Below are 12,633 nucleotides of genomic sequence, written 5' to 3' on the forward strand. Positions count from 1 at the left end.
ACCCTGGAGCTATGTCAGAGTGACCATCCGGTTCTTGGTCACTTCCCTGACCTAGGCCCTTCTCCCCGATTGCTCAGTTTGGCTGGCCCGGGCGGCCAGCTATAGGAAGAGTCTTGTTGATGGAGGCCACTGTGTTCTTGGGGACCTTCAATGCTGCAGACATTTTTTGGTACCCTTCCCCAGATCTGTGCCTCAACACAATCCTGTCTCTGAGCTCTACGGACAATTCCTTCGACCTCAAGGCTTGGTTTTTGCTCTGACATGCACTGTCAACTGTGGGGTGGGACTTTATACAGATGTGTGCCCTTCCAAATCATGTCCAATCAATTTAATTTACCCCAGGTGGACTCCGATCAGGTTGTAGAAACATCTCAAGGGTAATCAAATGAAACAGGATTCACCTGAGCACAATTTCGTGTTTCATAGCAAAGGGTCTGAATACTTATGTAAATAAGGTATTTTATTTTGTAGAAATGTGAAAACATTTCTTCGCTAAAATTGTATTATTTAACTAGGCAAGTCAGTTGAGAACAAAATCCTATTTACAATGACAGCCTACCCTGGCCAAACACGGACGACGTTGATCCAATTGTGCGCCAACCAATGGGACTCCCAATCACTGCCGGGTGTGACGCAGCCTGGATTGGAACCAGGGCCTGCAGTGACGCATTATGCACTAAAATGTAGTGCCACTCGGGAGCCTTAAAACGTAACTGTTTAATGCAGCCATGCAGGTACAGTGGCTCCCATATAACAGATACGGTGAGTCTAAAGGAGTACACAACAAAAATATACAAGGGCTACATAGCGAGCATAACAAATACAACGGTTTATTATGGATTCTCATGACAATTAAATTGGCATACACTACGCAGTGTATGTGAATTGACGCGTTTTACTCTCGCACGCAAGTTTTGACATGGTTTCAGCTTAACAGTGAAGAAGGTGGACTTTGTAGCATTTATTGCGCAAGTAATAAATTGAACTACTCAAACTAATAAAAAATCTAAGAAGCTAGATATCATTGTGAAGGCAGCAAAATGCTTTCTGGATCTCCAGGACAGGCGACATTGTTACAGGGAATACTGAATGAAGAGGCCACCCCTCCCAGGTTCCTGAGCCCGTGTAGGGATCTGAGTATACCTTTTAATCCGAATGAAGGAGTAACGTTTTTGTTTACTTTAGAAGTATCTTTTTTCACCTTTCCCTTATCCCTCTTATTTTGAGTAAACGTTTATCAGTTTTCACCCCATCCAGTAGATGGCAGACCGCCAGAATACCATAGAAGGAAGAGCTTCCTACCTTCCGTTCTGCTTCTGCGTACAACCATTTTTGTGTTAGGAAGTCTTGTGTATTTGTCGAAATGGCCGAGGGTGATATCGAGGAATTCATTGAACAAAACAGGCATTTGTCCGAGCTTGTAGATACATATCGTGGTATCTCCGAAAGTGAAAAACATTGGAAGGCCAGGAGGGCATTCCTATTCAGAAATATAAACGACTTTGAGGACCCACACATTGATCAGCTGCTTGCTTTGTCCATGGTATGGGCCAACAACGTGTTTCTTGGCTGTCGGTGAGTTAACAATAAATACCCATCGCGTGCATTGACTTCTTGACTTGCTATTTAGCTCAAATGCATTTTAACTTAATATACCAAATGTATGGCATGCATTATAGGTAGCTGACTAACTGCTGTTCCTGTATGTTCTCTCAGATACAGTCCAGACCTCTTGGAGAAAGTGAATGAAATGGCTGAAGGAATTGTTGTGGAGGATGCCCCTGTTTTCAAAACCAGAGATGAGATCATGAAAAATCAGGTTGGTTATATTTCATACCAAAATAATGCTTCCTCTTCCTGCCTTGCCTTCTTTCATGAATACAAATCTAGAAAAGATAAGACAGTTGAAAGCAATTAGGCTGGTGTCTAGTCTCTAGCTATGCCTTCCAAAACAGACCAAAGGAGGCAAGGTAACAGTGTAAGGACACACAACCATAATCATTTTGTCTTCCTCCTTCAGAAACGATGATTGGATGACCTGCTCCGTTATGGATGGATTACGTTACTGTCCAACTTTACTCAGCTGCATATGGTTTTAAAATGTTATTTTAATAACATGCAAGCTTATTATTTTTTTGTGTATTACAACACATGTAACCCAAGCTAAACATTTTATACATTAAAATAATTTTAGGTGACTTGCCTGATTCAATATCTAATAAACTCGAGGCCCATTATGAGAATAAAATGGGTGGGAAAATGTTGCAAGAACAAAGCATGGTAAGGCCAGGAATATGCCGTGTGATGAGTTACGCTTTTTACATGTTCAATCAAAGTCTGCAGCTGTGCATCTCATATTCAAATACCATTTTTGAAGGTGTCCAGAAAAGGGCATTCCATTTGGTCTTCACATATTCTCAGTTCTTCCAAATTACCCCAGGGTGAACATTGTACTACCTTGATTCCTCCCCTTTGCCTCCTCCTCAAAACGCATTGAACCAGAGGGGATAAACCTCAGATCTTCAGTGCCAATGTGCTTTCTACAGTTTGTGCTGGGATGTAGTTATGTCCAAATTGTAGAACACTGAAAATCTTTTTGCAACAAACAAGTTTCTATTAAACAAATTCAGGTAGGTCTGTCCCCATTCCGTATAAGAAACATTTTACAACAACTGACAATGAATACACTCCAGGGGTGTATTCAATTTTAATTACAGAAACTGTTTAAGAACCAAACCGAGCATACAAAACAGGGAGGGACCTACCTGAATTTGTCCTACTGTGAGCCAAAATTGTGTTCTCGTTGCAAAATGTTTTTCAATAGGATCAGCGTAATGGAAGGACCCACTTGAATATGTTCAACAGAAGCTTGTTTTGCTCCGTTTGGTTCTTAAACTGTTTTATGAATTCACCACACACATCAGGCCCTGGAGCGTGCATTAAGGGGAACACTGCCCCCTGTCAGTCTTTTCTACTACCTCTGGTTGCACATTCCCACAGATCCCCGGTCTGCTAGCTGGTATGTATTTGGCTTTTGGGAGGTTCCTGGTGGCCTGCTACTCCCCATTGAGGATGCAGGGATGAGGATAATTTACCCAAGTCCCATCAACTCTGGGCCTCAACCAGTTCCACTCCTTTCTTCATTGTTCCCCTCTAATCAGAGACTGATTTAGACCTGGGACACCAGGTGGGTGCAATTAATTATCAGGTAGAAAAGAAAACCAGCAGGCTCTGGACCTTGTAGTGTAAGAGTTGAATATCCCTCCACATAATACCATCATAGACACACAATGCCACAGCTGCACTCAAGTAAAACAAATAAGCTGAAATCAAAGTCTGAAAAATGTGTTTTATGTTTATACAGCATATAAGTATACATTGTTTTGTTTTTAGAATAAATTCACAAATGTATAACACATCCCTTCTCCTAAGGTGAAATAAACCATGTGCTACAATATGACCCGTACTGTCTGTCACAAAAAAAAATCTCAAGCAAGCTACCTTTCATTGGGTACAAGATAAAGTGAAGAGAAATGCAAGCGTGAAAAAAGCATTTCCAGGCTTGGAGAAAAAGCAGATGCATGGATTTGTGTTGCAATCAGCCCTTATTCTGTAGTCCTGATGTGTCTGGTTTCCACTATCTGTCCATGTTCCTAGATGAGCCAAACTCCAAATGTCCTCTTACAAGTGCCACTGTACTTGAACTCGATAAAACTTTTACAGATCACATCAGCCATCTTTTAGAAAAGGTTGGTAACCACTTTCTTTTTTGTCGACATGCAGAATGCCCTAGTTATCGTGATGGATAGTACTGACTCCTTTTATTCAGGAAGGTAATTTGAAACTACTACCAGGATGGGGGCAAGAGAAGCTGTCTGCTTTATAGCTGGACAATTGGTTTCAAATTAATGCTACATGACAAACAATGCAGAATTTGAGGAAGCCACTCACTCAACAAATAATGTTTTATGGTTTTCTACCAAGTTCTGTTCAAACCAAGAGATGTTACAAAATAAGTCTGTATAAACTAAACAGTAACAGCATCAATCCAACAAAAAATATATATTACAAATTATGCTTGCAAATTTCACATCATGCAATAAAAAAAACAAAAATCAGATTTTCCTCAGTTGTATTGGCAAGCAAGTAAAAGTCCCTACTTGTTTTTTTTATTATTTTCTGGTGGCACTTTAGTTCTTCTGATGTTGACTTCTTTTCTTGGAGGAGCTAAATGAAAGATGTAAGTATTTGATAAGAGCGATGAGAAGCCGGGGTGGAAGATGTGTTAGGAGTCCACCCAGCTCTGCTCCACGATGGCAGAAACTCTCTTCTCATACTCCCGCTTGTTTTCTTGATAAAGCTGTGCAGCCTGGCTGTTTGCTGGACTGTTAGGATTTGGCTCATCCAACAGCGACTGTCGACACACACACAAAAAGAGTGATTGAATGTACCGGTATGAAACTGGTTCTTGTACCCTTCACCAATATAAAAAGTGTGGTTCTTGGACCCCTACACCGGTATGAAAGTGTGGGGTTCTTGGACCCTACACCATTATGAAAAAGTGTGTGGTTCTTGAACCCTACACCTTTAGTGGGGTAGCTGAGTCACAGTCTTATGTATATCGAGGAGCAGAAATACCACAACAAAATGTAGGTAACACTATGAATATAGTCTGTAGAGCATCTACAGATGGACTATCTACTAACCCTTACTCGAACTGTAAACTTAGCAAGCAGTTTGCTTATCAACCGATAGTATGACCATCTACAGATGGACTATGCAAATAAGGTGTGACCCAAAAGGTTGATGCTATGATCAGATATCTACTCTGCAGTGAATTGTTTTCCCCACAGAACATACTGCAAAACAATGAAGTACACTACATAAAGAAACTTACATTTGTAAAATATAGAAACACACAGTAATATATTATGATGTCAGACTGATAGAGAGGATTACAAACCAACCTGGATAGACGTCAGAATGGACGACACATCATATGTGGGGCTCCAACGATTCTGAAGGATGTCTAAACATATACTGCCATCTGCATAAACTACAAGATCAAAATGATTGTTTTAATTTCTAAGAAACATTTATACACAATCATGAAACAGAAAAGCTTACTCTCATTAAAAAGCAAAATGCTGAAAAGTTCATAATGTGTTCCCTATCCCATATTTAGGACATCTTGAATGTGTCCATAAGAACACTTACCATTTGGGTGAAACATTTTGGAGATAAATCGAACCGTGGGTGGCTTGTTAGGGTACTCTTCTGAAAATTCTATCACAAGCTTAAAAGTTCCTGCGGAGACAAGTACAAAAAAACGAGTTGTCACATACACCGGATAGGTACAATGAAATGTGTTGTTTTACAGGGTCAGCCTTTATTGAGGCAAAATAAATGTCTTGTCCACTCCCACCCCACAGTGGGAGTGGAATATGCCTGAATATGAAGGCTCACCCAGTATATATGCAAAACTCAAAAGGCAGCAGAGTCATGAACCTGTCAAAATATATCACACTTTAGAATGTATTTATAATTTTTTTAACCTTTAACTAGGCAAGTGAGTTAAGAACAAATTCTTATTTACAATGATGGCCTATCCAGGCCAAACCTGGACGACGCTGGGCCAATTGTGCGCCGCCCTGTGGGACTCCCAATCACAGCCGGATGTGATACAGCCTGGATACAAACCAGGGACTGCCTCTTGCACTGAGATGCAGTGCATTAGACCGCTGCGCCACTCGGGACCCCCAAAAAATACAAAGACTGACTTTGCTCTTGGTTAGGACGATTGCAACCAGTTCATGAGTTAAAGTAATATTATGATAAACTAAGTTTAGTAATTGATTTAGTAAAACATTTTTACTTACCATCCTCAAACGGTGTAGCCACAGGCCTGCAAATAAAAGGAGGAACAATTACTTGCACTGTAACAAATACATATTAGCGATTTGACCCTGACTACCAAAACAAACATATTGCCACAATACCACTCCTTATACACTCCCCTGCTGTAACAATTACAATCTTGATACAGCCTATTAATAGCACATTACAATAGAAGGTAAATTAATGAGCATGACAATACCATACATTACTGGGATTAATACAAATGCTCTCATTTCTAATTAACTTTATATAATGGCACACTGGCCTTCCACAGCTCAACAACTACATGCCACCATCTAGCCTAACCCTCAGCCAATAGTATGGGCAACTTGCCCATATCCACGTTATCCATATGGTCTTGGTGCCATGCCAGGATGATCAGACTGGCAAAATGAGACGGGTGGCTTTAGAACACTCACCCAAAAATAACCGCGTTCCAAAGCATGATGTTATTCTCTGATGGAGCACCACTCACACCAGTTGGTGGGTCTTCTTGAAGTCTGAGGAAAGAGAAACGGAGAGGAAACAATAGAATTAAACTTAAAACACAGATGACTGTTTTTAGAAACAAGAAGATATCTGTGCCTTCTTCTACCATGAGTACAAAAGTTATGTGAACAAGAAAATAGTTCAACTGAAATGCTATTGCTAGGTTTCCATTAGATTGGTGACAGATTTTATTGCAAATATTCTAAAATCGACACGTAAAAAAAAATAAAAGGCTGTGCGTGATAGCATAGTGCACATAAAAATAACTTGCGGTTAAATTCCCATGTATTTTCAACACTACTGATGTTGCGTTATAGTGAATGTCCCCACTCAGATCTTGGAACGTGTGCTCTAGCCAACAGCTCACAGATACAGTGCAGGTAGGCCACCTACATGAGATTATTATGGACAAAATAATTATATATATTTTTTGTCAAATGGCAGCCAGGCATCAAACATGTCACCAGAATAAGGCCCTCAATATTTATTGGAAAGGCTCATCACCTTGCACTTTCACCACCCAGTGAAGTTCCTAACTTATTTAATCTGTAGCCTAATAAACAATGCTTTCACAGTGGGAGGTTCACACAACATATCGCATACTTCGATATGATGGTTATAATATCAATTAGAGGCCGACCGATTAATCGGAATGGCCGATTAATTAGGGCCGATTTCACATTTTCATAATCGGAAATCGGTATTTTTGGACACCGATTTATTTAACTAGGCAAGTCAGTTAAGAACACATTCTTATTTTCTATGACGGCCTAGAACGGTGGGTTAACTGCCTCGTTCAGGGGCAGAACGACAGATTTTCACCTTGTCAGCTCGGGGGATTCAATCTTGCAACCTTACAGTTAACTAGTCCAACGCTCTAACCACGTGCCTCATTGCATTCCACGAGGAGACTGCCTGTTACGCGAATGCAGTAAGCCAAGGTAAGTTGCTAGCTAGCATTAAACTTATCTTATAAAAAACAATCAATCATAATCACTAGTTAACTACACATGGTTGATGATATTACTAGTTTATCTAGCGTGTCCTGCGTTGCATATAATCGATGCGGTGCGTATCGTTGCTCCATTGTGTACCAAACCATAAACATCAATGCCTTTCTTAAAATCAATACACAGATGTATATATTTTTAAACCTGAATATTTAGCTAAAATAAATCCAGGATAGCAGGCAATATTAACCAGGTGAAATTGTGTCACTTCTCTTGCGTTTATTGCACGCAGAGTCAGGGTATATGCAACAGTTTGGGCCACCTAACTTGCCAGAATTTTACGTAATTATGACATGACATAGAAGGTTGTGCAATGTAACAAGAATATTTAGACTAATGGATGCCACCCCTTAGATAAAATACGATAGATAGTTTCCGGATTCGACCATATTAATGACCTAAGGCTCGTATTTCTGTGAGTTATCATGTTATAACTAAGTCTATGATTTGATAGAGCAGTATGACTGAGCGATGGTAGGCAGCAGCAGGCTCGTAAGCATTCATTCAAACAGCACTTTCATGCGTTTTGCCAGCAGCTCTTCGTTGTGCGTCAAGCATTGCGCTGTTTATAACTTCAAGCCTATCAACTCCCGAGATTAGGCTTGTGTAACCGATGTGAAATGGTGAGCTAGTTAGCGGGGTGCGCGCTAATAGCGTTTCAAACGTCACTCGCTCCGAGACTTGGAGTGGTTGTTCCCCTTGCTCTGCATGGGTAGCGCTGCTTCGAGGGTGGCTGTTGTCGTTGTGTTCCTGGTTCGAGCTAAATTGATTTTATTGATGTATTATATTAAGTTCAAATAAGTGTTCATTCAGCATTATTGTAATTGTCATTATTAGAAATAAATATATAAATTAAAAAAATTAAAAATAATTTTTAAAATTTTCTATTTTATTATTATAATTTTTTTTTTTTTTTTTTCATATTTATTTATTTTTATTATTTTTATTTTTTATTTTTTTTAAATCGGCCGATTTACCAGTATCGGCCTTTTTTGGTCCTCCAATAATCGATATCAGCGTTGAAAAATCATAATCGGTCAAACCCTAATATCAATTTTGGCACATGAAAAAAAGTGTTTCCACTGCCATTACTCACATAATTAATTTTTACAGACAAAATGATCCAACTTGTCTAGCATATTTTGTCACTAAATCCAGCAGTGTCATTCCAAAAACTCACCACATAAAAAAATCTGACTTTAACAGCTTTCCTTCACGCACAAGGTAAACTGTATTTCTCAGATCCATCTACAAGTCTCTACAGAAAATACCACCACAATTAACCCCATTTACTGTTAGCTCCCTACCCACTGTAAAATGAAAGCCTACTGCACAGTGCTGCTATCCATTGTGAGTCACATTTTAATTATGCTTTATTAGGGTAGTACTTGTAATGTTGTTGTTCCCTGCAAGGAAATCTTGATGCTGTCAGATACTTGTCTGGTGATGTAGGCTACAAATAAAAAATAAATATCTAATGAACAATGTAGTTCTACCAGTATGTGTTCTGTGAGATATAATTCAACAAACCATTGATCAAACACACAATGCTTATCAAGGAATGCTCTACGCTCCAAGGCCAATTGGTGGCAGAGGCAGCCAAGTAGAGTAGGGTAGAATAGGGTTATAATGTTACTATACAGTTGAAATCAGAAGTTTACATACACTTAGGTTGGAGTCATTAAAACTTGTTTTTCAACCACTCCACAAATTTCTTGTTAACAAACTATAGTTTTGGCAAGTCAGTTCGGACATCTACTTTGTGCATGACACGTAATATTTCCAACAATTGTTTACAGACAGATTATGTCACTTATAATTCACTGTATCACAACTCCAGTGGGTCAGAAGTTTACATACACTAAGTTCACTGTGCCTTCAAACAGCTTGGAAATTTCCAGAAAATGATGTCATGGCTTTAGAAGCTTCTGATAGGCTAATTGACATCATTTGAGTCAATTGGAGGTGTACCTGTGGATGTATTTCAAGAACTACCATCAAACTCAGTGCCTCTTTGCTTTGACATCATGGGAAAATAAAAATAAATCAGCCAAGACCCCCCAAAAAACATTGTAACAAGTCTGGTTCATCCGTGGGAGCCATTTCCAAACACCTGAAGGTACTACGTTCATCTGTACAAACAATAGTACGCAAGTATAAACACCATGGCACCACGCAACCATCATACCACTCAGGAATGAGACTCGTTCTGTCTCCTAGAGATGAACGTACTTTGGTGCGAGAAGTGCAAATCAATCCCAGCACAGCAAAGAACCTTGTGAAGATGCTGGAGGAAACAGGTACAAAAGTATCTATATCCACAGTTAAACGGGTCCTATATCGACAACCTGAAAGGCCGCTCAGCAAGGAAGAAGCCACTGCTCCAAAATAGTAATAAAAGCCAGACTACGGTTTGCAACTGCACATGGGGATAAAGATCGTACTTTTTGGAGAAATGTTCTCTGGTCTGATGAAACAAAAATAGAACTATCTGGCCATAATGACCATCGTTATGCTTGGAAGAAAAAGGGGGAGGCTTGCAACCCGAAGAACCTCATCCCAACCGTGAAGCACGGGGGTGGCAGCATCATGTTGTGGGGGTGCTTTGCTGCAGGAGGGACTGGTGCACTTCACAAAATAGATGGCATCATGAGGTAGGAAAATTAAGTGAATATATATTGAAGCAACATCAATACATCAGTCAGGAAGTTAAAGCTTGGTTGTAAAATGGGTCTTCCAAATGGACAATGACCTCAAGCATACTTCCAAAGTTGTGGCAAAATGGCTTAAGGACAACAAAGTCCAGGTATTGGAGTGGCCATCACAAAGCCCTAACCTCAATCCTATAGAAAATATGTGGGCAGAACTGAAAAAGCATGTGCGAGCAAGGAGGCTTACAAACCTGACTCAGTTACACCAGCTCTGTCAGGAGGAATGGGCCAAAATTCACCCACTTATTGTGGGAAGCTTGTGGAAGGCTACTCAAAATGTTTGACCCAAGTTAAACAATTTAAAGGCAATGCTACCAAATACTAATTGAGTGTATGTAAACTTCTGACCCACTGGGAATGTGATGAAAGAAATAAAAGCTGAAATAAATCACTACTATTATTCTGACATTTCACATTCTTAAAATAAAGTGGTGATCCTAACTGACCTAAGACAGGGAATTTTTACTAGGATTAAATGTCAGGAAAAACTGAGTTTAAATGTATACTTCTGACTTCAACTGTATATGCACATCTACACGAGTCTCCATGGAGTTCCTAAGTATCACCTTTTTCCATTGACAGGTGTGCTACAGACTCTTCTGGAGACAAGACATTGAGCTGCTATAGTGTAACTAATTGGCTTGCCCAGGCAGATGCCATCTGGAATCAAACAGACGGTAGCTGCCGGGGCTTTACATGAAGCCCTGGCCAGGTGGGTTTGTCCTCATCAGGAATAAAGGCCTCCTTCTGAAACCTATGCCTAATCCCAATTTTTGGAGTTTCTCCTTTCACATAACTGAATACTTATACTATTGCCTAGATAAAATGTTGCTGAATGTTGTCCCTAAATACATAGGTCTGGAAATACGGCATACAAGAGCAGGGCAACACAATCAGAAGTTAGGGTTGTGTAACACCTGTCCGGCCATCAGTACACTGAGATTAGCAACCTAGCTAGTTTACTAGTAGTTTAACTCAGCTAGTACAGCCTTTTTTTATCGATACAAATCAAATACATTTGGTAGGTATCTAACGTTGGTAAGTTAATAAGTATTTGGCTAACTACGAGTTTAATTCCCTTACTAAACTTAACTATCTAACGTTAGCTAAATGCAGAGGGACTGACGAGTTCGATTTAGCTAGATGTACCTAGCTATAAAAAAATAAAAAACAAGTTAACGTTAGCTGGTTAGATAGCTAACATCTGTATGGCAATGTAGTTCTAGCATGCATTCTAGCTGGCTAATTGAAGCAACATTATTGACCTAGTACTACAACTAGTTAGGTATCAGACAGTCAGTACAAAGTACTCAATTAATGACTGGCTCTATGATTAGTACCTACAAACAACAGTGTACATGTACTGCAGGCCTCAAATTAGCTAACGCGTTAGCTAGCTAAATACAACACACAAAAGCAGAGCCAAAACGTTGCACTACCTTTTGAAATCTCTCATAAGTCGTCTTCTAGCCGGAGTAGACATGATTCAAAACGTAAAAAATTATACTTTGGTCATAAAAATCTGTCGAAACCGGTATTATTTTGGGTAAATCTTCCGTCTGTGCCCTTTTCTTCTCTCCAAAACAACTACAGTGACGTCATGTACTTCCACAGGGGAAACAAGCAAGAACATTCGTTTGGAATAGTCCACTTCTACTATGAGTAGTGTGAATGTTATCAAATTAACACATTTCATCAAATATGTGAACAGTACATGCAATTTACACGACACCTATACTTGGTTAGTATTCAAAGTGTCGTCTATCATACATCACATAAACGGTTGTTTGTTTTTATTTAACAAGCTAACCCTTTCCTCAAGAAATAATGGTTTAATCCCAACTTCATCAGTCCCTCGACCAGTTGCAACATGGATACCTGTGCAAAGAATACATATGCTGATGTAGTCTCTGAAGCATTATTTACATTTCATCAAGTCATGTGTAGCAAAGAAACCATATATCAAGTTGACCATGTGTCCATGGTTATGGTCATTTCTTGGTGTAAAGACTAGTTTACATGTCAGCTCAAACCTAATTATTCACTTGGTTAATTCCACTGTATCCATGTAGAATGTTCTAGAACGCCTCTCAATTGTTATCAACTTTGCCTGTTGTTATGGTGACAACATTCTAATTTCACACCTATTTGTTTGTGACAGAATTATTCTGGGGTGGAATAATTCTGGGAAGAAAACCTGAAGTGTGTTTTTCAAACATGAAGTGGTCTGTCAGTTAGAGGCATCGTTTATTTCAAACATGTGTATTGTGTAATTTATGAGAGCAGTAAAGCCAGGAGAAAAAAATACATGAACATAATCTTTGTATCTACTCAGCAGTAAGTATTTTGACCACATTGTGTTTTGTGTAATCACGTTGTAGGCTATATGACCCTGTTTTCACTGGTCATTTGAAAGTATTACACTAGATGTTGTATGTATTTTGTATGCCTTTATATCTGTTTATGCTTTGAAATGAATGTGAATACATTTATCCATATGTGCTCAAGGACAGCCCACTGAAGGA

At 39.4% G+C, this 12,633-nt stretch overlaps 2 protein-coding genes across 2 annotated transcripts; one reads left to right on the top strand and one right to left on the bottom strand.

Moving 5' to 3' along the window:
• The first annotated feature begins 712 nt into the window (after positions 1 to 712).
• LOC109872611 (CDKN2AIP N-terminal-like protein) lies at positions 713 to 3,693 on the top strand. Its single transcript, XM_020463906.2, has 3 exons — positions 713 to 1,575; positions 1,717 to 1,819; positions 2,021 to 3,693. Exons 1-3 carry the CDS (start codon positions 1,364 to 1,366, stop codon positions 2,027 to 2,029), a joined length of 324 nt encoding a protein of 107 aa, XP_020319495.1. The 5' UTR covers positions 713 to 1,363; the 3' UTR covers positions 2,030 to 3,693.
• Positions 3,330 to 11,728, bottom strand: LOC109872609 (ubiquitin-conjugating enzyme E2 B). The gene is made up of 6 exons (XM_020463905.2): positions 11,548 to 11,728; positions 6,318 to 6,398; positions 5,880 to 5,905; positions 5,218 to 5,307; positions 4,968 to 5,056; positions 3,330 to 4,414 (listed from the first exon to the last, which is right to left on the bottom strand). The coding sequence occupies exons 1-6, from the start codon at positions 11,589 to 11,591 to the stop codon at positions 4,286 to 4,288; spliced, it is 459 nt and encodes a 152-aa protein (XP_020319494.1). The 5' UTR covers positions 11,592 to 11,728; the 3' UTR covers positions 3,330 to 4,285.
• Between the last annotated feature and the right edge of the window lie 905 nt (positions 11,729 to 12,633).

This window comes from Oncorhynchus kisutch, linkage group LG28 (genome assembly GCF_002021735.2).
Source record: "Oncorhynchus kisutch isolate 150728-3 linkage group LG28, Okis_V2, whole genome shotgun sequence".
Lineage (NCBI taxonomy): Eukaryota > Metazoa > Chordata > Actinopteri > Salmoniformes > Salmonidae > Oncorhynchus > Oncorhynchus kisutch.